This window comes from Acomys russatus, chromosome 19 (assembly GCF_903995435.1).
Source record: "Acomys russatus chromosome 19, mAcoRus1.1, whole genome shotgun sequence".
NCBI classification, from domain to species: Eukaryota; Metazoa; Chordata; class Mammalia; order Rodentia; family Muridae; genus Acomys; species Acomys russatus.
The window spans coordinates 49,257,721-49,284,190 of NC_067155.1; the positions used below are offsets into that span (position 1 = coordinate 49,257,721).

Genomic DNA, 26,470 nt, shown 5'->3' on the forward strand with positions numbered 1-26,470 from the left:
GCCCCTCATCTCTGGGTATCCCAGATGCTTCTACCCTTAACTGTCTGTACTTGGTGTGGACACTTAGCTCCAGATGGGGCTGGGCACATGTTATGTGTTTATTCATGTGGTCATTGTGAACCGAGCCTTCCTCCATTCTGTGCCAGCATCATCATCCCATAATACAAGCATGCTGCATCTATGACAATGCTTGTCCCAGATGCCACCTTCCAGCAAGGCCTGACTCATTTAAAATGTATTTGTGGCACTCCAGTACTCTCTGCTCTCTTCCCTACCCCCCTCTTAAAACCCCCCCCAATTCATTTTTACAGCATTTGCTTCCTTACTTGGGGGGGAGGGGAGTTCCCTTTTCCCACTAGTGGAGGAAAAACCCACTGAGGAACATGGTTACCCTGACTTCTTCACTGCTGTAGAACAATGCTTGGCCAATGGTCTTAAGTCAATATGAATGGGACAAAGGCTTCCCGACTTAACCGCTGCAAGCAGAGTGAAAATGGGAGAGTGTTCGGTCTTGTTTGGCTGATCAAAGGAAAGTAATTACAAATATAAAAAAATGGATCCAACATCATGTTTTAAAATCCCAGCTCTAGGAAAGACCACTTGGGGGATGGGAAGATGGCTTCAAGAGGTAACTGTGCTAGCTGTGTAATCATGAGGGCCTTAGTTTGAAGCCCCCCGCATCCCCCCAGCACCTGCGTAAAAAGCTAGCCTGGCTGGTAGTACCTGTAGTCCCAGCAGTGAGGGCTAGAAATAGGTGATCCTGAGAGAGACCACGTCTCAAGGAAGTGAGATAGTGAGTGGCAGAGGAAGATGTTCAGTATCCATCTCTGGCCTCAGCAAAATATGGCACCGGTGTGTGCACCTGCGTTTGCCTGCATCACATACACAACATAGACATAGATATATCAATCAGTCAATCAACCAATCACATGGAGGATGTAAGCCTTTCATTTGTTCCAGAGAGGGATTTACATAGTTGTTCTCAAGATGTTAATTGTGTGTGGGGGGGGTGGAGGTGGAGAACCAACTTCCCTTGTGGCAGGAGAGCTGGGTGACCCTGAGCAGGGGACCTACCTTTCTACACTGAGCACCTCACATGCTCACAGCACAGAGCCTTCCTGCCTGGCCTGGGAGGGCTCGCTGCTCAACAAAGCTGAGTTAGTTATCAGAGCAAAGCTTCGCCTTGCTGGCTAAATGCTAAGGTCTTCAGGGCTCTCTGAGATGCTCCCCAGCTTAAGACATTAGTGTCTCAACATGCCCGCTCAGCTGATGAGCCCAAGGTTAAGAAGGCAGGGCCCTGTCATCCCCAAGGCTGTGGTAACTGTACCCAAATGCTGTGGTCACTTTCTCAGCACAGACGTTCAACGGCATAGGATTAGCAGAGTGGGCAGAACATGCGCAGCCCATCGATGACGCAGGATCTTCCTCCGAATCCAGGGCACCCCGCACAAGTGCAGATCTCTTATCTCGTCTGCCCACTGTGTGCATCTCTTAAAGGGAACTGAACATTTCTTCCAAAATCCAAAAAGAAGTCCATGGCAGCTGGACTTCTTCCCCTTTGGAAACGTCCTAAATTTGGATAAACTTGAAAGGGATAATGTACCTTACAACCCATGGTTCTTTATATGAATGCAACTTGGTTAAACAATGTAAATTTGTGGCCTTCAAATTAAGGTGTGGATTGGCAGGATCGAGTGACATTAGTGGGTGACTTACTACACGAGTGTCATAGAAAAAGAAATGAGTTTTGTTTTGTCTGTCTTTGAGATGAGGTCGACTATGTAATCCTGGCAGGCCTGGAACTCTCTATGTAAACCAGGCTAGCCTTGAACTCACAGAAAGCCACTTGCCTCTGCCTCTTGCATGCTGGGATCAAAGGCATGCACAGCCATGCTAAGATTAAAAAGAGACAAAAGAGGTAGAAGTTGGAGACTAAGGAGGCGGGGAGAAGAGTTGAGATAAGGAAATAGGAGGGGACATAGAATGAAATACCATATGATGAGCTTTCAGAATGGACCGGAATATCCTCAGATGTCTACACTGTCCATAACGCTCGCTTTTTGTAATTTGATTTGTCCATGTTTCATGTATTTGTGGCTTGCACGTACGTGAATACATGTTTCTGCACGCGTGTGTGCATATTTCTGCAAATGTGTGGGCACATAGAGGCTCAAGGTGGATGCTGGGAGCTACCTTCCGTCTCTTTAATTCTTTATTCATAGAGGCAAAGTTTCTCAACCAACCCAGAAGTCACAAGATGTGGCTGGTCTACTAGCCAGCTTGTTCTGCCCTTAGGCTCTCCTTTCTCTGCCTTCCAAGGCTGGAATTACAGATGGGCTGTCCTGGGGACCTGAAATCTGGTCCTCACTCAAGCATGGCAAAGGTGCAACCCACTGAACCATAAATTCTTAGCCCCATTTTACCATATGTATGCATGTATGTATGTATGTATGTATATGTGTGTATATGTATATTTGCCTATATGAGTTTATATGCATCACACACATGCAGGAGCTCACAGAAGCCAAAAGAAGGCATTAAATCCCCTGGAACAAGAGTTATAGGCCTTTATGAGCCACTATGTAGGTGCTGGGAATTGAACCTAGGTCCTCTGTAAATGTAGTAAGTGCTCTTAAGTGCCAAGTCACCTCCCCGGTCCCCTTTTATTTTTTAAAAAGGATTTCCTTTCCCTGTTTTACACAGTGAAGCTGCAACTTTGGAATGAGAGTAGATAGCGCCAAGATAGATTCTTGGATACTTTTCCTCCTGGTCACTGCGTTCAGAGCTGAGACATAAGCATGTGGGTCTCTCTCTGTCTGTACTGGGTTTCCTGTGCTGAGGAACCCTGTGTCAAGTTTAAGGTCAGAGGTCACATGGCCTGTGCATGTGAACAAGGCTCACTCCCTTGCGTGGGGCCTGTTGTGATATGTGACCAGAAGGCTATGATCGGGGAATGTGGACACAAGGAGACTGTGTCCAGGCACCCTGTTAACCCTCCGCGCTCTGAAAATCCTGCTTTCTCAGAAGATGGCCCTTTCTAACAAAACTGGGGTGAAATGGTGATGGGCACGTCTTAGGGGACAAACCTGGGGGCTGGGGAATTCATACCACCATGTCCCTCTGCTTGCTAAAATAGAAAGCAATGAAGTTTCAAAATTTAAAAGAAATTTGTTGATAATATTCAATCTTTTTACATGCCAGACACTGGGATAAATACCCCCTCCCCCCCAAAATACAGAGTCCTTAGAGACCTATAGAAGAAGGTGAGCTAATTGAATTTATGTTTAAGATAAACAAATTGAGGCTGTGAAGAGAAGCCTTGCTAGTCACTCAAGACTGTGCATGGCAAGAACAGGACCAGAACACAGGTCCTGGCTTTGGGATGAAAAAAAATCAGGCGTCCTCTGCAAGAGCCAGGCCAGAGCATCACACCTGTAACCAGACTGTCTGGGCCTTAGGTCCATGTTGTCCAGACTCACCCTGTAGAGGGCAGAAGCTGAGCTTTCTAAAGGGGAGAGCTATTTTACCCGAGTGGAGGATGACAACGAAGGGCGTCTCTGACCTGTCGCAACCCCCTTGAAGTGCTGGAGCTGATTTCTGTCCCCATGTTCCCAAGCCAACACCCAAGCCTGTGGTGTATTTTCAATTTACAAGATCTAAAGCCCTAGGCAAAGTGATGACCTCAAGTTTAAACTCAGTAACTTGCCCTGCTCAGCCCAGGGCCACGGTGGGAGACTGAAGCTGGACCTTCGCTCTAAACCTCCTTCATCTTGGTCCCACATTGATACGGTGGTGACGCTTGCAGGAAGCCACAGACACAGGTCCAGAGAGGACTCCCCTGTACCTGTCCATTTCAACCCTGTGAAAGACGTGGGTTTTCACAAAGAGGTATCCTAAGTTCCTTAATGACCCTCCCCCCAAAGCAACAGGAAATCAGGGCCTGCAGCATCAGCCCCCTCACAAATAGTCAGGAAAGGAGTAAACGTACATAGAACAGTTAACAAGCATGAACAAGACCATGGGTTCGAGGTTTGATTCCTGAATGTCACAGATGCAAGAAAGCCGGTATATATTGATAAGGCAGAGCTCTCAGCAAATAACTGTTTGAATGCGGAGGAATAAGAGCTACCTTAAGAAATGTATCAAAATCTTTGAATTTGAATACTTTATGTGACACACACACACACACACACACACACAAAAAGCAAAAGCCTTAAAAATAACCATCCTGGCAGCCAGACGGCAAGAATAAGACATCACTGAAGTGTGGGATAACAGGCTGGCATTCTGTTTTGAAAACATTTATTCCCCCTGAAGCAAATCATCTGACAGCATTATATATATATATTTTTTTTTCCTTCCCCTACAAAGAACCAAAATGTATCTACGGCAATTATAACCTAAGACTTTCTGACTCACAGTCAAAAATCCCTCTCTTTTGATTATCTCACTTTTACTTGAAGACAACCCTCACCTGCCTTTCGCTATTTTGAAGCTCCTTGGCTAGTTTGAAGACACTCTGCCTCACAGGACTTCCTCTAAGCATGTTACAAAGCAGGTGTCCCTAAGCTGAGTCCCAAAACCCTTATGTGAGAATCAGTCCATGAAAGCTCCGTTGGACACCCTGTGCTGAGCCCACGCTGGGGATGGAGGCGACCTTCCCAAGACAAAGCTGTCTGCTATTTTGCTAAGAGTACCCCTTGAGTCACCAAGCTGTCTTAGCTACCAAAGGGAGCCGTGAAACCAATGAAACAAGACAGGCGGGACTCAACACTCCGTTTTTAGATATATCCTCCTCAGGGCCTTCAATATATATCCCTGGGCATGAATGTGCAAGCTTGCAACACAACCTGCATCCGTAGATATGCAAATGAGGCCAAAATAGGTTAGCTCTCCTGTCCAATCAGACGAATCCTTGGGGCCAAAGATGGCAGCACTGAACCTTTTCAGCTTTGCCCTCCCAAAGCCATGGGCTCCTAGCATGGCAGAAGGGCAAACACAGTGATTCCAGCTTTTAGGTTTTTTCCATGGCTTTCGTACCCACCCGCCAGCAGGCAGTAAGTCTCTAATTCTCTGTAGATTTTTGTCCCCAGCGCTAAGCTCTCATTTCTCTGAAACACAAGCCATTTGCTATCACTTGTGGTGGTGGGTCTCTCTATGACTGCTGGGGAGCTCACGATGAGGTTGGGGCTCCCACCCTCACCCAAGCCTGCCGGTATGACAGACAGAGAAAGTCAGTCCCTGCTACAAAAGGGCCCATAACCTTTGGATCAATAGAACATGAGAAAGAGGCACAAATAATTGGGTGGGACACCCTAAGCTCCCCCAAAAAAACCTCCAAGCCTCTTAGCACGGATGGTCTTCCCAGTTCTGGGGACCCTCCCCTTATTTTTTTAATCCAAGATTTCTATAACACTTGCAAGTAAATGCATTGATCTTGTGCTGGGTTGTTTTCCAGAATTTTACTACTTTAACTGATGGAGGAAAAAAAAAAAAAAAAAAAAGGCCACCTTGCCTACAACACACAGCTTACTAACAGCTTCCCAGCACACCTGGGCTTGCAATCACTCACTTCCGTATTAGCGGGCACAGTCCTCAGGAGATGGCAACCACCCCAACCTGGTGTCTAGATCAGCCTTCACTCTAGGCATGCCATGGCCAGAGGCCAGCCTGGGTACCTACCTCAGGATAAAATGGTCCACAGTAGAGTTATTGGCGATGGTGACAGAGGCAGTGACTATGTCCCCCTGCTTGACGGGTTGGGACGGGAGCCAGATGACCACATTGCCATCCAAACGCAGTTCGCTGAGCTGGGTGCTGTCCTGGGTTCGGTAAAGGTCAACGGTGCCAATCTTCTGCAGGTGGGACAGCCTATCCTCTTGTCCATCCTTTCCTGGACGGATGGCATTGTCCTTTCTGGTGTCCCCTCCGGTGCAGTCCCCTCGCTCATCTCCTGATTGCACAGTGTAGTACAGTTCCACGGGACTCCCCTCTGGCTGCTCTGTGGGCCTCCTGCGCCCGGACACCACAGTCGGGGGACTGAACCAGCTGGGCAGCATCTCCAGCTGAGCCACACACAACCCCAGGGCTCCACTCAGCTGGCAGCTGCCTCGGACCTCCCGAGTGTCTCGGAATGCAAAGACCCGCAGGCAGGGAAGCTTCTCAGATGCCCTGTGGTCATCCCAGTCGCGGCCCACAATGTGGAAGAGCACCTGTACTTTGGGCCGACCCAGGTAGACTTTCTCCTGAAGGATGTGGGCCTTCAGCCTCCAGTCAAAAGGAAACTTATTGGCTGGGCCTAAAAAGTCGGGGTTCAACATCAGGTCCAGAGGTATGACTTTTTCTGCAGAGTAAGGCCCATAGCTGGCGTTTAATACGGGGGGCTGCCTGGTCTTGTAGGTGAAGAAAGACTCCACCCTGGATTGTAGGCTGGCATTCCGTAGCAGGTCCGGGTTGGCCTCCTTCAGCAAGAAGGACGTCTCTGCTCTGAGGACATGGAAGCTCACAGGCAGGTATGGCGGCAGCGAAGAGAATCTCTGTATATTTTCGACGACCCCGCGACCTTCTGCCACTAGGGGAGAGAAGCGGAGAAGGCAGATCAGCAACCGGCTGCCACTTCTGGCAGCGATTTAGAGCCAAGTTCACAGACCGAAGCTGCGGAGCCCTTTAAGAAATAGCCACCAAAGTTGGGGCTGGAGAAATGGCTCAGTGGTTAAGAGCACTGTGTGCTCTTCTAAAGGACCTGGGTTCAACTCTCAGCACCCACATGGCAGCTCACAACTGTCTGTAACTCCAAGATCTGACACTTTCACACTAATGCACATAGATTAAAATTAAATAAAATATTAAAAAAAAAAAAGAAAGAAAGAAATAGCCAAAGCTTCTGGGTGGTCCACAAATTACAGAATTAGTAGGCTCAAATATGTAAAGTTGACTGAGTTGGGAGATGGTTTAGTTAAAAAAAAAAAAAAAAAAAAAAAAGGCAAGACACATCGGCACATGCCTGCGGTGCCAGCACTTGGGAAACAGACAGGAGGCAGAGAAAATGAAACAGGAACCTTTCTGGCCAGAGATTCCAGGCAAATCAGTGCGCTTAGGATTAAGAAAATGACACGTGGAATAGAATAAAATCCACAAACACACCCCGAGACAGAGACGCTTAGTTTGAGGTAAAGATGGAACCTCAAATTCTGAGGAAAAATATAGACTAATAAATACTGCTGGGGAAGTTGGGTAGACACTTGCTTTAAAAACAACAACAACAACTAAGTTAGATACAAATCTTACAATCAAGATTAAACCCCAGGGCCAGAGAAGTGATATGACACAGTATAGTGGGTAGAGTACCTGCTGTGTAAGCCTGAAGACCTGAGTTCAAGTCCCCAGAACCCATGTAAAAGCCCGTGTTGGGGAGGCAGAGCTGCGAGGATCTCAGGAGCTCTCTAGCCAGCCCGTTTTAGCTGCAATGATGAGCTCTGGGTTTGGTGACAGACTCTGTCCCCAAAATAAGCTGGAAGGCAGTAGAGACGACGCCTGGTGCTAACCTCTGACCACATACACACCTGCACGAATTGATTATAACCCCGCACTCACATACATATGAACACATCACACATCCACACTCACAAATTATAATACTACACTTTGATAGATCCATGAAGAAGTAGAGGATGGGGTAAGGGGGCGGGGGGGAAGATAAAGAGAAAAGAGATGCGGAGACACAGAGGCAGAGGGGAGGGAATTGAAAAATCTACCTGAGGTAGATGTGATAACACTGTAAAACCTGAGTCATCTGGGCAAAGGGTGTGTGGAAACAGGGGCTGGAGAGATGACTCAACAGCTAAGAGCCCTGGCTGTTCTTTCTCGAAGGACCTAGGTTCAATTGTGAGTACAAACATGGCCGCTTGAAACTGTCTCGGTCTCTAGTTCTAGGGGAATACAATGCCCTCTTCTGGCCTTTGGTGGTACTGCATACGCAAGTACATACTCAGGCATCAATACAAACATTCATACACATAAAATATACTAAAAGGTGTGTGGAAATTCTCTTTGACTATGTTTGCAACTCTTCTAGCCACATCGTCGATCCCAAAATAAATAAAAGCAAAAAAAAAAAAAAATCAACGAAACAAAGAGAATGTGAGCAAGCCATCTTGGTTTTATACCCCTTGCCCCCTATGTCCAGATCTTGCCTGTTTCTTAGGAAAAATAGCAACAAGAGAACTCTTCCCTCATTATTCGAAAATCAGGAGCAAAAACCACCCTGTATTCATGAATAAGGCCTTCAAGCCATCTGGTAATGTTGACCCCTTGGGCTCAGTAAGTTTAGTCTTTTACGGCTAAGGACAACGTGCTCGTTATCAAAACATAAGAGGCTGAATAAGTGAACCACCCTCTGCTTAGGAGGGAGCCCTTCAAGGCCCCTGGGCCCTTCTGGTCCCCTTCAAGATTCACCTCATACGGTGGCTGCATTTTGGGGGGGGGGTACTTGAACCTTCTGTCTTCTAGTGCGTTCAGATTTGACAACCCCACCCGAAAATTAGTTTTATTCAACCCACAGCATCCTACAAGATTTCCACAAACTGAAACACCACTTTAAAAAAAAAAAGCTGAGAGTCTCCGGGTCCCCAGCTTCCCTCTCAACGTAGCAAGAGTGTAAATAGTCGGGTTTTGTATACAGCTGGAAGAGATAGTAAGGGGTGAGCATCCGGATGCTAGCTGGAGTCTGGTACTCAGGCCCTGTAGTCCGAGGGCCATTTTAGAATCAGCAGACGGTTAAGCCTGTGCCTACTGGGGCTGCTAGGATTCTACATTAAGTCAGGAATGGGCGACACATACGCCTCCCTCTAGCCATCCCAGAAGACTTAGCAGCCAACCAGCAGGCTGATAGCCATTTGTCTGTCTCTGATGAGATTCCCCCATGAGGGTCTTGACTTTCATTGCTCAGGACACCACCACTGACTCCAGCTACATGCGAGGCTCAAGAGCATGAATGCCCAGCTGTCACCTCCTTGGCAGCCTCAAGTCAGCCCACCCTCCTTGCCTGGTTTCTGTGAACCCCCAAGAAACCCAAACTATCCTCCATTCATCCCCGAGAAGCAGGAAGACTTTTCTCTCCCTCTTTCTTTCTGACCTCCCTCCCTGTCTCTCCCTCCCTGCACACACACACACCCCTGAGCATATGGGACATCCTGCTTGCTCTCCTCTGGAAGCATCGCTAATCCCTTCCCGGCAGGGACCCTGGCAAGCACATCAAAGCTGCTTTTGGTTCTGCGTCCAGATGAACTTGAGTTGTCAAGATGTCTCTTCAAAGAAATAACACTCTGTTCCTAGCCCAGAGGCCCTGTGCCGAGGTCACGGGCAGCGACAGGGCACCTTCATTCCTTTCTCCTTAGGAACCAGGCAAGGCTGGGCATCTCCAGTTTAACCCACTCAGTCCTGGTCCAGCTCCAAACACACTCAAAATCTTTGCCAAGGCACGACGTTTCAGGAAGAGCCCCTGGAAGTGTCAGAGCTGACTGTTTGAGAAAGTCACTGTATTTTTATAAAATACTAAAAGGCTAATTGCCACATCTAGTGACTTTTATCTTAAAAGTATTTAGTCTGGTCCAAAAACGGCTCTTCAGAACTTAAAGTAGAGAGATTTAGAGGCAGTTTTATTGGGGGGTGGTGGGGGGGGGGAGACTGAGCCAAGGCGACACAGACAAAGCAGATTTGCAGGGTCCATCTGTAGCAGGGTGTGCTGGGAACATGAGGCTTTGCTGACAAGTTTTCCCATCATTCTTGACTCTTCCTGCACGGGAGGGGTCTCTCTCCCCCTCCTCACTCTCTATGTATGTATACATGTATGTGTGTATATATGCATGCATGTATGCATGCGTACACATATGTGTTCTGTCTTGAAGTCACTCCCGAAGGCACTAACCACTGACTCTTGACTGCATTCTAGGCAGCATTTTTAAAAGCTTTGGGTTGGAACCTCACCTGGCCAGATCTTAATAAATATCCGGTGAGAACCTCTACCTATAGATGAGGACACGGGGCAACAGGAAACGTGGCTTTCCCCCCCCACGAAATCCTGACTGTTCTGATCCTGTTGAAGCTGACGCCAGTTGGCTGGAGCCCGAGGCTCACAACCCCGCAGAACAACGTTGCGCTTTTCTACCAGCTATGTGAAAATGAGAAAGTCATTATATAATGCATTTAGCAGGAGCCTGGCTCCTGATGAGTGTCCAAATAGGGTCATGTTTTGTTACCTGGCACTTCAAGTGTATTCACACAGGTGTAGGTGTAGATGTGTCCACACCCAACCTTTTTTTCTGTTTTTCTTTTTCCTTCTTTTTTTAACACTGCATTCTGGGGATCGAACTCATGTCCTCATGCTTGCATGGCAAGCCCTTTACTGACTGAACCCTCTCAACCAGACATTTCTATAACAGTAGCCAAATACATGCATGCACTATAATTAGTCAAGAGGTTAATAGTGGGTAGTTCTACTGATTGAAATATACAATGCGTTAATACCAACGAACTATTTTTTTTGAACGATTCTTCTAAAACTTAAAAAGAAAACAAACAAACAAACAAACAAACAAAACAGGATCACATGACCCAGATTCCTATCTGCCCAGGTGTCTTAAGGCTTGTCACGTCTATATTAAGTGCGTGGAGTGGGGCTGGAGGGAGGGAGTGAAGATCCAATATACTTTCTTATGGTAGAATTACTCAATGAGGGTTTGGAGAGATGGCTCAGTGGGTAAGAGCACTCACGGCTCTTTCAAAGGACCCTGGTTCAATTCTCAGTCCCCACATTGGGTGGCTCACAGCAACCCGTGACTCTAGTTTCAGGGATCTGATGCCCTCTTCTGGGCTCTGTGGGAACTGCAAGTACTTGGTGCAAAACATACGCGCAGGAAGACACTCATACATGCAAATAAATATTTTAAAAGAACTTTTAAGAAAGAATGGAAAAGGGAACCACTCTCCTGATGATGTGGATGACTTCATATGGCCTAAGTCTAAGTCTCTCTCCAATATGCCACCCCAACTTCTGTCTGTGACCTAGTGGGCTGTGCACACCCACCTCTGCACTCCCAAAGGCTCCAAGACTATGCATGTTACCAAAACATCTCACACGTTTGCGGAAGCTTGGGTCTAGCTGATTAAGGAACTAGGAGCATTTGCCATCGTTGCTGTACTTTATCATTTCCTGACTGCACAGGACACATGCCACACTGCTGTGAGCACCTGAGCTCTGACTAACTTCCTAACCCTCACTCTGGCTCGTTGGTGCCAGCTAGCATCCCTAGGGAGGACAGAGATCTCAAGGGTCTGAATCGATGCCTCAGACAAGCCTATGTTGGCTCCCGAAGGCCACGCAGAGAGGCACGGGGAGCCACTGACGGCTGTACCTTTCATCTGGCCTCCGTGCCACAAGGCAGAGTGTCCGCTCACTGTCTCCCTCCCTGTTTGTCCCTTTTCTTTATCTGCGCTTGCTGTCAGCATCAGGGATATTGTGTCCTCCATCAGCTGTTCATCAGAGAACTCCACTGTGAAGCCACTACCGGAAATTGATGTTTTGAGATCCTGAGATAGTGGACCTGGTTGACGCCTGTGTCGCTTAGTGCCCAGACAGAACATCTCGAGGTGTGGAGGGGGGAGGGGGAAGAATGACCCTGTCAGTCCACACGAGGCACTGCCATCACTATGAGACTCACTCTCTGACATGCTGACAGAACACGGACTCTTCCCAGTTGATTCTCTCTGGGCCAAGATGGAAAGGTCAGGCAGGCTCATGCAGGTGAAAGGGGACAGACTACGGACTCAGGATGGGATGGAGGACGAGTGACAAGCAGGTAAAGGGGTCACTCAGGGATTGGGGTACGAGGAGGGGGCTTTTGTCTAAGTGTGTAGGGAGGAGACAGGTTCACTCTGAACGAGGTAAGCAGTGGAAACCACCTAGTGTAGCATCATAAAAGTGGTCCTACACTACGGCGAAGATGCTACAGTCGGCATGGATACAGTGGCGGTACAGCAGCAGAGTACAGTTTCAAACTCCCCATGGCCTAGTGATGATGTCTTAGCCACTGGGCAGTGCCACATACTCCATAGACATCTGTGGAGATTCTGGTATGAACAAACCTTCTTCACAGCAGTCATATAAAAAGGCGGACAATGCACAAATTATACACAGCACGCATACTTGGCAATAACCATTATAGCCCCGGCTTCGGGATCCTTCTAAATCTCATCACAGTGAACCCCTCATTATAAAGTGTGTTTAGGAGAATGCTGGCTGCTGCCTCCTGACTGCATTATCAGAATCTATGAACCACATCACAGGGCCAGCACAGTGCTTGGCATATGCGCCATCCAGCCATACGAGCACCCAGTGTAGTATTCAAACAGCAGGGGACTCACCCAAGGGCATGGGGCACTCAGAAGGTGCCCATGTCACGAAGTGACAAATGACTTCTAGTTCCTTCCTGCTTTGAACTGGGTAACACTGAAGTAGAATCTTCCAGAAATATATATGGCCAGGCCAAGTGGGATTGCTTTAAGGTGAGGTAAGAACTTCTGCAAGAGGTAGTGAAGTGGGAGTTCCAACCAAGGTGACTGACTATCTGGCTGAGGGGGAAACTGGTCATGACTGCAGGCACTTCTCTCTCTTTTCTCTTAATTTGCATATTATTATTGTTGTTGTTTTGAGACAGGGTTTCTCTGTGTAGCCCTGGATGTCCTGGAACTTTCTCTGTAAACCAGGTAGGCCTACAAACTTATAGAGATCTACCTGCCTCTGTCTCTGCCTCCCAAGTGCTGGGATTAAAGGCATACACCATGACCACCTGGCTTCATTTCATTATTTTATATATGTTCTCTCTATGTATCTGTCTTTCTCTATCTCTCTGCATGTACATATATGTACATGTCCCTTCAAACCAAATATTGATGCCAAGAGTTTCCCACAACCACTCTCTACCTTATTTTTGTGACAAGATCTCTTGCCGAACCTGGAACTTGTGATTTAGACAGACTGGCTGGCCAGAGAGCTCCTGAGAGCCACTTGTCCCTACCTCCATAGTACTGGGGTCACTAAGCACCCATCAAAGTGCCTGAGGCTTTTATGGGCCCAAGCTGGGGATTGAACTCAAGTCTTCATGTGAACACAAGGACTTCCCCAATTAGGCCATCTCTGGAGGCCCTGGAGACACTGCTGACGGACAGGACTAAGGGGTGGATGCTGCTGGCACAGAAGCAGGTGCAGGTCGGCAATGCTGATGAACACTCCTGATGCACAGGGCACCCATCACAAGCCTCCATATTGTTGCAACAGAGAAACACTGATCTAACAAGGTCCCACGGCAGGAGAGAATGAGACGTCAAGTGTCACATCAGGAAGAAGCAATGTAGAAAGGACTTCAGGTGGAGCTTTCTCCAGCTCAGAAAGAAGAAACACATTATGGTAAATGTCACTGGAGTCAGACAAAACCCACAAGGAACTGGTGAATTCCTGAGCTACTGCTTACAGCAGGTTTTTGTTGTTGCTGTTTACTGTAAGTGTTTGAAACTTTCAAATCTCACAATCTTTATGTGTATAGGGAGAATTGACTGAAGACCCTCAGAACACATCAAGTCCTCAGGTCTTCAACAAGTCTGGTGAGGGGGAAAAGGGTTATGGGACTATTAATGTTTTCTTCTCTTCTTCCTTCTCCTCTCCTTCTTAGTTTTTCTCTTCTTCTTCTTCTTCTTCTTCTTCTTCTTCTTCTTCTTCTTCTTCTTCTTCTTCTTCTTCTTCTTCTTCTTCTTCTCTTCTTTCTTTCTTCTTCTCTTCTTCTTCTTCTCTTCCTCTTTCTTCTCTTCTTTCTCTTCCCTTCTTCTCTTCTTCTTCTCCATTTCCTCTTCCTCTTTTCTTCTTCTCTTTTTCCTTCTCATTCTTTCCTTTTGGAGACAGGGTGTCATGTAGTCAGGCTGCACATGAACGCACTACACAGCCAGGCTGACCTGGAACTTCTGGACTCTTCTGCTTCTACTTCCTGGGTGCTGGAATTACAGGTGGATAGGCATACCTGTTTTACACAATGTTGGGTATCAAACCCAGAGAGCTTCATGCATGCTAGGCCAAAAATTCTACCAATTGAGTCACACTCCAGCCTTTTTTTTTTTTTAATTTTTTTATATTCTTTTAAAAATATATTTTATTAATTTATTCATATTACATCTAAATTGTTATCCCCTCCCTTGTATCCTCCCATTCCTCCCTCCCTCCCATTTTCCCCTTATTCCCCTCCCCTACGACTGTGACTGAAGGAGACTTCCTCCCCCTGTATATGCTCATCGGGTATCAAGTCTCTTCTTGGTAGACTGCTATCCTTCCTCTGAGTGCCACCAGGCCTCCCCATCCAGGGGACGTGGTCAAATATGGGTCCAGCCTCTTCTTTTCCTTTTTCCATCTTTATTTAGATTTTGTCAATAAGCTACACTAAAGCTTTTGAGGTTTCAGAAGTGGACACACAGACACACAGACACACACACAATTTGACATTCATATAAGAAGAAATCTCAAGTCCAGGAGGAGGGACTTGCTCTAATATGCCTGGCATGGGCTGCATCAGATACTCGCTGCTCACCCCCATTCTCTCAGACACCTGCAGAAGGCTCTCTGGCCTGTCCCCATGTGCCTCGAGGAAAACCACACAGGGCGCACCTGCCAAGTCACCGCAGCTTGCTGGGAACTCGAGCCAATTTGAATTTTTCCCTCTTCCCATTTCTGATTTATTAACATTCCTCGGCCGCAGGACCTTCTCTCTCTGCTAAATATGGCTCATTGTTTCCTCTCCCCTCGAAACAAAAGGTACCTTGATAAGTGGATTATTTGATTTCACTGCCGCTTCTGAGGGAACCCAAATACCTCTCGCTGAAATTACACAGTGGGGGTTTGCAATTTCATAACGCCAGACCTCCCCTTGAAAGGCATAGGTTCTTAGATTGCTGTCGAGGGGGCCCCTGAGGGGATATCCCCCCTCTTCTTTCCTCAGAGAGAGCTGTGGGATCAGTCTCGGGTGCTACTTGATTAGGACCCCAGAAGCAGGCAAAGAGCTTCATTGTTCAGAAGCCAAGGCTGCAAGACAGCCAGTACCTCAGGCTCAGTGGGCACAGAAACAGCGCTTTGGGTAGGCCTAAGGGGCAAGGCCCACGGGGAAGTCACGGTGGGGTGTAGAGTTGCAGGCTATAGGGGTTCCTGAAGCTGAGCTTGTGCTGGCCCTCAGAGTGGCCCTGCTTAGTGCGCCTGCATCTCCCTGCCCTCCCCACTTTATACTCTGGCCAGGTCCCCCCCTTCCCTGTCAACGTGTGGATCCTGACAGGCTGAGGCCTAGCTTCTGCAGTTGCTCCTTAATTCCAAAATGAATTGCCACCAACTTAGCAGCTTTTCAAAAGACAAAAGAGCATTTTTGGTTACTGGGGGGGGGGGGGGTCAGGAATCTGAAGTCTGAGACAGGGTGTGCCTGCAATCTGTTTGGCTTGGCACCCCAGGACAGAATCTATCTCCTTCATTTTCCCTCTTCCACAGAGGCTCCCTGCCTTCCCCCCTCCTCTTGAAGCCTCTTCACCATCTACAAGGCAAAGGGCTAACCAACTTTCCTCAGCTCTGACCTCCTGCCTCCCTCTCCTGGAAACTTCCTGATGGGTCTATATCCCCCTTCCCAGCTAGTCCAGAATAACACCCCACCTCAAGATCCTTAGCCAGTCCCACCTACTGAGCCTTTCTGCTATGGGGTGGTGGGAGGTCACGCGGCTGGTGGTTACAGCAATGAGGACATAAGAGCCCCTTGGGAGGGAGCACTTCCTCTTGTCACACTGGGTGACATGTGGGTACATATGAAAATGTTTCTGGCTCTCAGGTGTGTCAGTCAACTTCCATTACTGTGATATAGCACACTTAAAGGATGGAGTCTGAGCTCCCAGCTCTGGGGATTTCCATCCACTGTCCCTTGCCTCTAATGTTTGGGGTATGGTAAGGCAGAACAGGAGGGAGAGAAATGCACCACTGAGGAGGGAAGAGGAAGAGAGCAAGAGGAAGAGACCAGAGTCCAATACTCATTCCAAGGGCAATACTCTAGCGACCTAACTCCTTTCCACTGCGTCCCGCCCCTCAGAGGTTCCAGTATGTCCTTGTAGCTCCAACCTTTGAACTTATAGACTCCAGAGAGACACATAAGTGCCACACTATAGGGCCACGTTGCCTGGATTTAGAAGGGCAGAAGCTGGCCCTGTTCCTTTCCTGCATGCCAAGTCCATCTCAGACAACCATGGTTGTTGCCCAGATTCTGTAAAATGTGGCCCACTGGACACTCATAAAATGCCCAAAACGATTTAGGGGTGAAGCAGAAGAACTGACCTTCAAAGGTCACAGGAAGATGCGAGAATGAGAATTCAGTGGTCCCTGGTATTACAACTACAGCAGTTAAGAGAGTCCTTTGATGAAACTTCACTAAAAAGTTGGGTTTTTTTTTTTTGTTTCCCCATGAGTGTGTGTGGGCATGTGCACACACATATATAAACATGCATGTGGAAGGCAGAGGTTCACACTGGGTGCCTGCTTCTATGGTTCTGCTTTTTTTTTAAAATTGAGCCAGGGTCCCTCATACCAACACACACCTCACCAATTCTCCAAGTCTTCCTAGCTAGCTTGCTCTGGGGCACGGGTGGCTCCCCCATCTCTACCTCCTAAGGTTATATAGTAATTCCTTGCATACATTCCAGCTCTCCTGTTTGCCCCCACAAGTACTCCACCTACCGAGCCATCTCCCCACCCCCACTAAAAGGTTGCTAACCCTCTGGGAAAATTATATCCCTCAATGAGGAAATTGTTACTGGTGTTTGGATCCATCAGTATTTGGATCTTAGTTTGCTGACTGCAGCGTGGAGGGAGCCTTCTGAGCTGGGTTTCGTGCGCAGTTGGGAGGCCGCTGGCTTCTTCCCCAGTGTGCTTTATAACCTGAGTTACCAGTCAGGCTTACCTTGTGGAACAAGGATGTAAACATCCTTTTTACTAAACATCTGAAACAGTTTGGAAATGAAAAGGCGGGGAGGTGGCGGGGGGGGGGGGGGGAATACAGGAGGGAACTGGAGTTGCACAGCCCGAGTGGGATTTAAACAACCACCCTTACACTCACACAGCATATGGCTGCAGGATGCTTCATGGGGTCTATTCAGAGAGAGGCGCGCCGCGAATGGCAGATGGCATCATTATTTATGTGGAACCCAGCATTAATCCTGAGAGTCCAAATTATCTTGATTCATGTCAATAAAAAGAAACAGCATCCTATCTTTATGGTGGTCTTTTTCAAAAAAAAAAGGAGCTTATTTTTTAATATATTGCCCATATTTCCTTTTCCTGTAATTACAGCTAATTTTTTAAAAAGTCTATATCGCCCTCCCACCCCCACATCTACTCCCAACACACACACATCTGAGCCTCATTTGCTAGTAAGCATCTGTAGTTTGTTTGGTTATAGCGGAATTTAGGATGATTACATTAACAAGGAGTCTTGGGGTTCGAGGTAGAAAATGCATGCTTGATGGTTGAGTAAATACAAGGAAAGATCGCCCCAGAAGATGAAGGCTATGTTCTCTTTCATCACATACTCTGTACTGTGAGAAAGGCATTCAAGTGAACTTTCTGAGAGGGAATGGTGAATTATAGGGGGTTGGAAAAAAAACCAAGGCAGCCCCTTCCCCTATTTTTACTTAAATGGGAAGTAAATACTGAGCCCCCAAAGCCTGGACTATAAAGCAGCAAGGTCTGGAGAGTAACACACTCAGAGAGTGGACCCTTGGTAGCACCGGAATGTCCATTTGACCCTAAAAAAATGGCTCTGGGATGAGGACGCATGCGGTCACATGCGTGTGTGCCTGTGTGCCCATGTGCGTGTCTGTGTATTGTGTATAGTCTCTCTGTGTGTGCATGTGTGCTTGTCTCTGTGTGCATGTGTGTGCATGTGTGTGCATGTGTGTGCATGTGTGTGCGTGTACACTTCTGTTGCCACTCCCTATGATATCGTCTATCTTGTTTTAAGAGCGCTTGGGACTTGCTGATTGGGCTGACCAACGAGACCCAGGGATCTTCTGTCTGCCTCTTCAGTGCTGGGGTGACCAGTGTGAGCCACCGTGGCCAGCTGTTTCACATGGGTGCTGGGGATTGAACTCAGGTCCTCTTGTCGCCGTGAAAGTGCTTTACCCACGGAGCCACCTCAGCCTCTGGGGTGAGCACCTCTGCTGTCTCTATTTCACTCATAAGGAGATGAAGCCCAGGGACAGTCAGGGTTTTCTGGGGACCACTTGTGTGGTATCCTGGAATCAGGAATTGCACTTGGTGTGTGTCTCTCTGCCGTAGCCTCAGCTCCAACGGCACTACCATTCTAGACTCATGCCTCACTTCCACCCATGTGCCTCTTGTGGAGATAGTGGGTCAACGCTTGGCCAGTGATGGCACCATCAATTTCACCATCTCATGCTTGGGTCAGTTCAGCAGTCAGGAGACTGAACCCAGCTGTGCTTGAAGTTGGGGGGAAAAAGCTGGAGTTTGTCCCTTCCAGGCTTAGGAAAGTCTAAGACGCCTTCTTCCTCACCGCCCTCACCCCCCATTTTAAATCAACAGATAATCAGCATCCTGGTTTTGACAAATGACTCCCCCTAGCTTATGCCTGTTCTTAAGACATCAATCTCGCTCTCGGGTGCGAACCTCAGAGAAATCAAATCAAGCACAGTTACACAAGGAATGGCTTTCATTCAATATCCATGAACCAAGAGGCTTTTCGGAGCCCCGCGCCGCCGCTTTTTGTTGCGCTTGCGGGATGCTTAAGCAGCGGAAGAGGAAGCCGTCCCCAGAAGAGGAGAAGCCAGAGAGGAAGACATAGGCTTCAGGCTCTCATATGATGCCATGGAGGGGAGGAGTAGGGAGGGGGTGAGCTGGGTCCCTGCTGCTGGACGGAAGTCAGACAGGGACAGTTGAGCTATCTGGGGAGCACCTCCCTATTGCCCAGAACTGGAAAAGGTACAGTAGAGATCGTGGAGTGTCAGAACAACTGCAGAACAGAATTCTGGGAAGAAGGATGAAGATGGAAGACAGCCCTGAGCCAGGCCACTGGGCTTTATGTCTCACCAGCGCACAACCTAGATACAGCAAAGCTGAGCCTCCGTATCTCTAACTGTGCAACAATATTAGTGACAGAACAGACTCAAGGAGCTACTTTGAAGATGAAATTATTTTCAAGGGAAAGTACTCAGGTTTTACCTGGCTAGCCTGGCACACAAAACCATTGCTTATTAACTTAACTATTAAGTGGTAGTTGCAAAGGGGAATCACATTTGTTTGCCCAGAAAGATCTCTACATGTGACTAGGTGAAAATTAAATTGGGAAAAAATGTTTATCTAGAAAGAAAGAAAGAAAGAAAGAAAGAAAGAAAGAAAGAAAGAAAGTAAGTAAGTTAGAGAGAGAGTGCAGTGGCTTAGAGCACTGGTTCAGCTCCCAGTACCCATGTCAGACAGTTCACAACTGCCTGCAACCCTAGCTTCAGGGGATCTGACGCCCCCCCATCTGGCCTCAGTGGGCATTGCGCTTAGATGTACATACACATAATTTTTTAAAAATCTTTAAAAAGTTAAACTAGGAATGCTTGTGATAATATATTTTTTCTTCAGATTTCCCTACCCAGATTTTGTTCAAAACTTCCATGAAATTATTAAAGACCCCAGGCATCATCCATCTGTCTGTCTCATCATCTCCCCTGAAAGCTTACATTCTTATGACTGCAATTAAGCTGCTAACCATCCAGCCATTACATCTAAGTTCCAGGGGGAAAAGTCAATAATAATGTGTCTATGAGGTGACTATGTGCCATCTAGTATTAGAGAATTTATAAGGTCCAGAAAACTGGCCCAGTGAACTTCAGCTACATCTCCTTGCTGGGATTAGCATTATCACACAAGGAGCAAATAATTTGTGCTAAAATAATTGTTAAGTAATTACACTGATATCTTAAAAATATTAATAAGTTTAATTTAACATAATTGTTAAGCTAACAAGGTCCTCAAATCAGCCTATGCATGTATGCATCTTTATATACATATTAATAAACACATGTACACATTTTAATATTTAGGAACAATACTTGAAGTTTTTTTTTTTAGGTATTCTTTTTTAGTTAGGTGTATGGGTGCTTATGTATGGATATGTGCATGTGACTGCAGATGCCCATGGAGACCAGAAGAGGGCAGCAGAGTCGCCCTGGAGTTGGAGTTACAGGTGATTCATGAGCTGTCTGACATAGGTGCTGAGAATCAGACTTAGATCCTCTGCAAGAGAAGTACAGGTTGTTAACTGCTGAGTCATCACTCCAGTTCTTAAGGAAAAAAACAAAAAAACAAAAAAAAAGCTTTGACTGCTAACAGCACTCCCACAACTGCCTAAAAGAAGAGGAGAAATGAGAGCTTCAGGTAGTCACACATATTTTAGCTTTAATGGCTGTTTAATCCTATCCTGTAAAATAAAACATGCACATTAGTTATGTGATTTTAAAAAATATTGTTTTAAGAGGACTTCCCTTGGTGATATGTCTGCCGTTATCTTAATTGTTGGGGAAAGAAAACACCTCAAAACACAGAGCAGATGAAGACCTGTGTGTGCTTCAAAGGTAGAAGTGTCTTTTGTCTTCTCCTCCCTGTTCTTTGTTATTTTTTTCCCTACTGACTTTGAAGGGAGGAGAAAGTAATGTGTTTAATGTACGTGACGCCATTTGGTTTCGTTCTGCAGCAAGCAAGAGAAATTAGCTGAGTGGTATCACATCCCTGTAATCGCAGCACTCAGCAGGCAAAGGCAGGTGGATCTCTGGGAGTTTGAGGCCAGCCTGGTCTACAGAGCAAGTTCCAGGGCTACACAGAGAAACTGTAGTTCAAAAACCACACACACGAGAAAGAGAGAGAGAGAGACAGACAGGCAGGCAGAAAGACAGACAGACAAAGTCACTAGATACTAGGATCATTGTGCAGGTGGGATTTTCCTCTACCAAAGAGTGCTCAGTGTGAAATTCTGAGGACTGAGTTTTGGACCCCAGCATCTACATAATGAACTGGGCATCCAGCACATGTCTGTAGCCCCAGCTCTGAGGAGAAGGGAAACAGGAAGGTCTCTGGAGATTGCTGACTTCCAGCCTAGCCACAAAAGTGTGAGCTTCAGGTTCAGGGAGAGACCCTGACTCAAAGGGAACAGGTGGAGAGGGATGGGGGATGACACTGGACATTCTATTCTGTCCTTTAAGTATGCACACTTGTGTAGACAAAGTCACTTAATAACACACACACACACACACACACACACACACAAGGTTTTCACAGTTGTACCTAATTCTGCATTCCAGTTCTACAGTTCTCTGATGTGCCTGTTCCCCTCTACCCAACTTGGTGACATTAAATTCTCACTTGGATCCCTCACTTTGGAGGAGGTGTCATTGGGACACCTAAGCCATGAAGACAGCCATGTGATGGAGAACCCAAGGCCTCTTGCTCATAGCTGATGGCATCGGCCATCTTCAAATGAGGATCAGTGGAGCCCTGAATGGCAGCAGCCCTAGATAATACCCTGAGATGACCTCACAAGAGGCCAAGCCTCAGGGCCACCCAGAAACTGTGTGAAATGGACATTAGTCACCATCGAGGGCATCAGACCATAGGCAACGAGCAATAGCCTGTCTTGTGTGCTGGCTCCTGGGCATTGCTGAGCATGGAGGCTGAACTGTGCCAGGCTGTGATGTGAGATCATCAGTCTAGGAGAATCCTGAGGATGGCAGGACCCAGGAGGTCTTCTGTTGGAGTTTCCTACCCCACAATTATCTCAGCTCTTCCATTTCTTTTGGCGAGTAGCCTGTCTCTCATTTCTACCCATGGATGCTCGGATTCCCTGGTTCCAGCATGAGGCCCAGGTGTGGACAAGCATCTCAGTCTCCTCCAATCAATACACAGCTCTTACTAAATCTTCACAAGGCTCATTGTATTACTTCAGGGCTTCCTGCCAACTTAGCCCCTTGCTGAGTACATGTTAAGTCCTGAGATGGAGCACTAAGAAAATAAAGTCCAATCAAACAGCGCACATTCTAACGGTGGCACAATGGGAGAGTATCTTTTCTTTATCAGTGCCCAAATTCATTTCTGGGCAGATGGATGGATGGACAGGCGATAGGTGTGCATGTATTTATGAATGGATGAATGAGAAAAATGTATGTACATGTGCAGATATGTGGACAGATAGATGGACAGATCATTCATGGATGGATGGATGGGCAGATGGATATATGGGCAGGTGATATGTATGTTTATAATTATGTATGTATTCATGGATGGATGAGAAATACAAAGAGAGACAGAGAGACAAAGAGACAGAGACAGAGACAGATGGGCAGATGATTCATGCATGGATGGATGGATAAGTGGATGAAAGATAGATGGATGGGAAGGCAGAGAGATGGATAAGTTCACAGATGAAGGACAGGCAGATGGATGGGTAGATAGATGAACCAATAGATGGAAGGATCATGAAGATGGATTCATGGATGGATTCATGCATGGATGGATGGATGGATGAAAATAGTGAACAGTAGTACCCTGCGTGCCTCTCACTATCAGTTATCTGGACTCTGAATAAATGCCCTCAGGTGTCTCACAGGACTCTTGGGGCAAATGAAAGAACCACAAAACTGACAGCATACACTATGTCACAAATACTGGCTTGCTGCAGCTCTTGGGACACCTCTGGGACAGCCCTTCACACCCATGCATATGGACAACAGGCTTAAATGGCTCCGGGGCCTCGGAGCTACTAGTAAAGGATAACAAGAAGAGTGAAAACAAGAAGAGGAAAAGTAAAAGGGGCTGGAAATTCTTTAAAATCAGAGAGAGCATACAAAAAAATGTAAATTCTTAGTCTGTACAGGGAAGTTTGGAATAATACCAGGCTAGCTCTATCTTGCCCAGAAAATGGCTGGGCCACGGGGCTGCTCCCACACTGGTCCTTAGGTCACCAAAACCCACTCTTCTGGCAGCCCACGCTCTCTTCCCTGTCTGGTCCATCTGTGCTCTGAGTCTGCTGCTGCTGACTCAAAAGGGACTCTCTCCTTCCCATGCTGAGCTGTGGTTCCCAGAGACCGGCTGCCTAGCAATGACATCCACAGACCAGAGGCTTTGCCTGGCTCAAGCACCTTGATGTGGAAGAAGCCTGGTGGGAGGGTGCTCATCTCTGTGCCCATCTCTGGCTAAAGAAGTTTGGGTCCCTGGGGGAGCGGGGGAGGGAGCCTCTTGACCCAGGGCCTAGGGATACTTCTGAGGTTTTACCACCAGAGGGCGCTCTGAAGAGAATGGATGAGTCAGTGGTGGACCCAGACAAAAGTCTGGCCTATGCCCAGCCAGGACCAGAACTTCTCCCTCCATAAATCGCCTATCTCCAACCCTGGGATGCCCAGTGGCCATTTTTTTTCTTGATGTTCATTCATTTATTTTATTTTTTTGTGACAGGTTCTCTCTGTGAATCTCTGGTCATCCTGGAAACTATGCAGACCCAGCTAGCCTCAAACGGCATAGAAATCCACCTGCCTCTGCCTCCCAAGTGCTGGGATTAAAGACATGTGTCACAATGCCTGGATTAAATTTTACTCTTGGGTGTTACCTAATAAGTACATATTGACATCTTGTTATTGTGTTGACATGTACTTATTACATGTGTTGAATATTGTGTGTGTGTGTGTGTGTGTGTGTGTGTTGGGTTAACAGTCAAATCAAGATAAATATATCCATTGCCCTAAGTAGCTACTATTTTTATAGTGAGAACATTAAAAAAATTCATTTTTAAAACTTTTTATTTGTTTCGTTTTTGAAACAGGGTCTCATGTATCTCAGGATGGTCTTGACTCCACTACATAGCTGGGGATGACCTTGAACTCCTAGATCCTCTTATCTGTACCACCCATGTACGGGGATTGAGGGCTATTGCAGGCAGGCATGGGCAACCACGTCTGGTTTGCGCAGTGCTGGGTATGGCCCCCACGGCTCTGTGCATGCCAGGAAGACAATGCCTTCGCTGAGTTTCATCCCAAGCCCTCTGGCCTTGTTTCATTGTTTTGATTGACTCTACAGTAGTGTCCTCCCAAGGAATCCCAGGGCCTCTCTTACAGGATTGCACCCATTCCTTGCATCCGCTGCCGTCTACAATAGACCCACATAACTCAAAACTCTAAAGGGAAAGGCTGAGTGTGCTGGCTCTGGGTCAACACAGGCATCTTCCGAGGCAAGTCTTGGCTCTATATTCAGCATTCCAGAGGCGCTTGTACTTTCTCTAGCACAAACCCCAGACCTGGGATGGCAGAGGAGACAGTAGTGGGTCATGGACTCAAACTGGGAGCCAGGTCAGAGCACCCAGAATACCATCACTCATCTTGTGGGTCACTGACCTGAGCTGTACCGAGGGAAGGTGGGGTACAGGAGGACCCACCACACACCCCACAAGTTCCAGCTACATTTCTGCACCCATGGATTTGAGCATCCACTCCACGCAAGGCCCTGGGTGGGATTCAACAGGAAGAGACACCCACCGTGCTTGCTTTGCTAGAAGAGGCTAGTGAAAAATGGAGAGTAAAAATAAGTCATGTGTAGCCTACGTGACTGGGTAGAGGGTCAAGCTGGTACAAAAATGCAAAGTGAGCACCAGGGAGCCCTCTGTGACCAGGGAAGAGGGGACTTAGAGCCTTGAGGGAGAGTACTGCAGGATAGGTACCAGCCTAGATGATGAGTCCCAGGGCCCGACTGGTCCTGAGGCTGGATGTTGACACATCTCAAGTGATGAATACAGGTCATCACTGGAGTGCGGAGGCACATTAAAGTCTCATCTGCTCTCTGGGCTTCGCTGCCACCAGCAGGGACATTGCTAGAAAAGACACGAGTCTCCACCTGCCGTAGGAGGTCTGACTGAATGAGCCCAAAGTCCCTGGAGATATGTATGAGATGTAGAAAGGAAGGATATGGGCTCATGATGAGAAGGGTGTTGAAAGCGGCAGCACCTCCCAGGGGGAACCTAAGGCGACTCCTGAGATGGGACCTGTGGCCAAAGTAAGACAGCAGACGCAAAAGACAACGCATGGCTCACTGCTTACTGGTGCTTAGCCTTGAATTGTGGGACTTTGGATGTCTGATCTTTGAGGGGAAGGTGTCCCTAAAAACTTCTGATACACTGGTCAAGAGCTGAAGAGCAGTAAGTCCTGTCACCCTCTGCCTTCAAGCTGGGAGTTCCTGGAGGACAGGCCCATCACAGCAGCTCCTGCCTCCTAAGACATCACCCAGAGAGAGGGTCAGACTCCTTCTTCTTCTTCTTCCTTCCCATGGCCTGGCACATGCTACCCTCCTTCTCCATCCAGCCCCTTGGTCACAGTCCTACGTTTCTAAGTCACATACTGTCCTACTTAGCACAGGCTGCCAACTTCATACAGTTTAGACTCATCCAAGAGAGGAAATGTCTGTGAGAGATTATTAATTGATGTGAGAGGGCCCAGTCCACTGTGGGAGGTACCATGCCCTAGGCCCGCAGTTTGGAGCAGCATAGGAAAGCCAGCTAAGTATGAGCCCGTGAGTGAGCCTGTAAGCAGTGTCTTCCAAGGTTCCTGCCTCAAACTGTTCCTTAGGCTCCTTCCCTGACTTCCCAACAGTAATGGGTCGTGACATATGAGCCGAGATAAACCCTTCCCTCCTTTAAGTTGCTTTGGGTCATGGCGTTTGTCACAGCACCAGAAAGGAAACTAGAACATAGCCTCCTCCATCCTTCGAGAAGGAAAAAGTCAGATCTGAGCTCTATGAGTGGCAGCTGAGCTTGCATCGCCTCTGATGGCCTCCATTTGTTCTGTGGGGAGACGTCTGTTTGTTTGTGTTTGTGTTTGTTGCTTCTTTTCAACTGAGCAGCTTAGCTGAAACCGCGCTTTGGTTCTGCTGTCTGGCCTGAGCACGCCTGCCAACCAGCCAAGCATTATGCTGATACTCTTCATGGCTCAAGAGACACAGGCCCTCAGCTAAGCCACACATGTCGCTAGAGGGGGGCGGGGTATTTCTCAAAGCTCAGCAGAACTATGCCAACTCTTAAAATGGGGGTGGGGTGGGGGCACAGGGGTGGGAGTGGGGGTGGGGGCTTAGCTTTCTCTTCTCCCTGGTGCTTGAGTCCTTCCTGCCTTAATTGTGTCTTTATGGGAGATTTTTCTCTTGGAAAAACTCATTGAAGCAAGCCCTGGATCCACAGGTGGGAGGGGCCAACTCCACTCCACAAAAGCGAGGCTGGGGTGAGTGGGGGGGGGGGGGGAGGCGGACAGAAACCCACTGAGGCAGGATAGAGAAATTCCTTTTGAACTGAGGAATGATAAGGTGATTATGGGGACAGGGGGCCTT

The 26,470-nt window shown here is 47.5% G+C and overlaps 1 protein-coding gene across 1 annotated transcript in view; it reads right to left on the reverse strand.

Annotated features, from left to right (window-relative positions):
• Positions 1-26,470, reverse strand: part of Tmem132c (transmembrane protein 132C) — a 300,746-nt gene that overhangs the window by 185,928 nt on the left and 88,348 nt on the right. Inside the window, exon 2 of the mRNA XM_051161419.1 lies at positions 5,683-6,571. Coding sequence (XP_051017376.1) covers positions 5,683-6,571 — 889 coding nt within the window. The remainder of the gene's footprint in view (positions 1-5,682; positions 6,572-26,470) is intronic.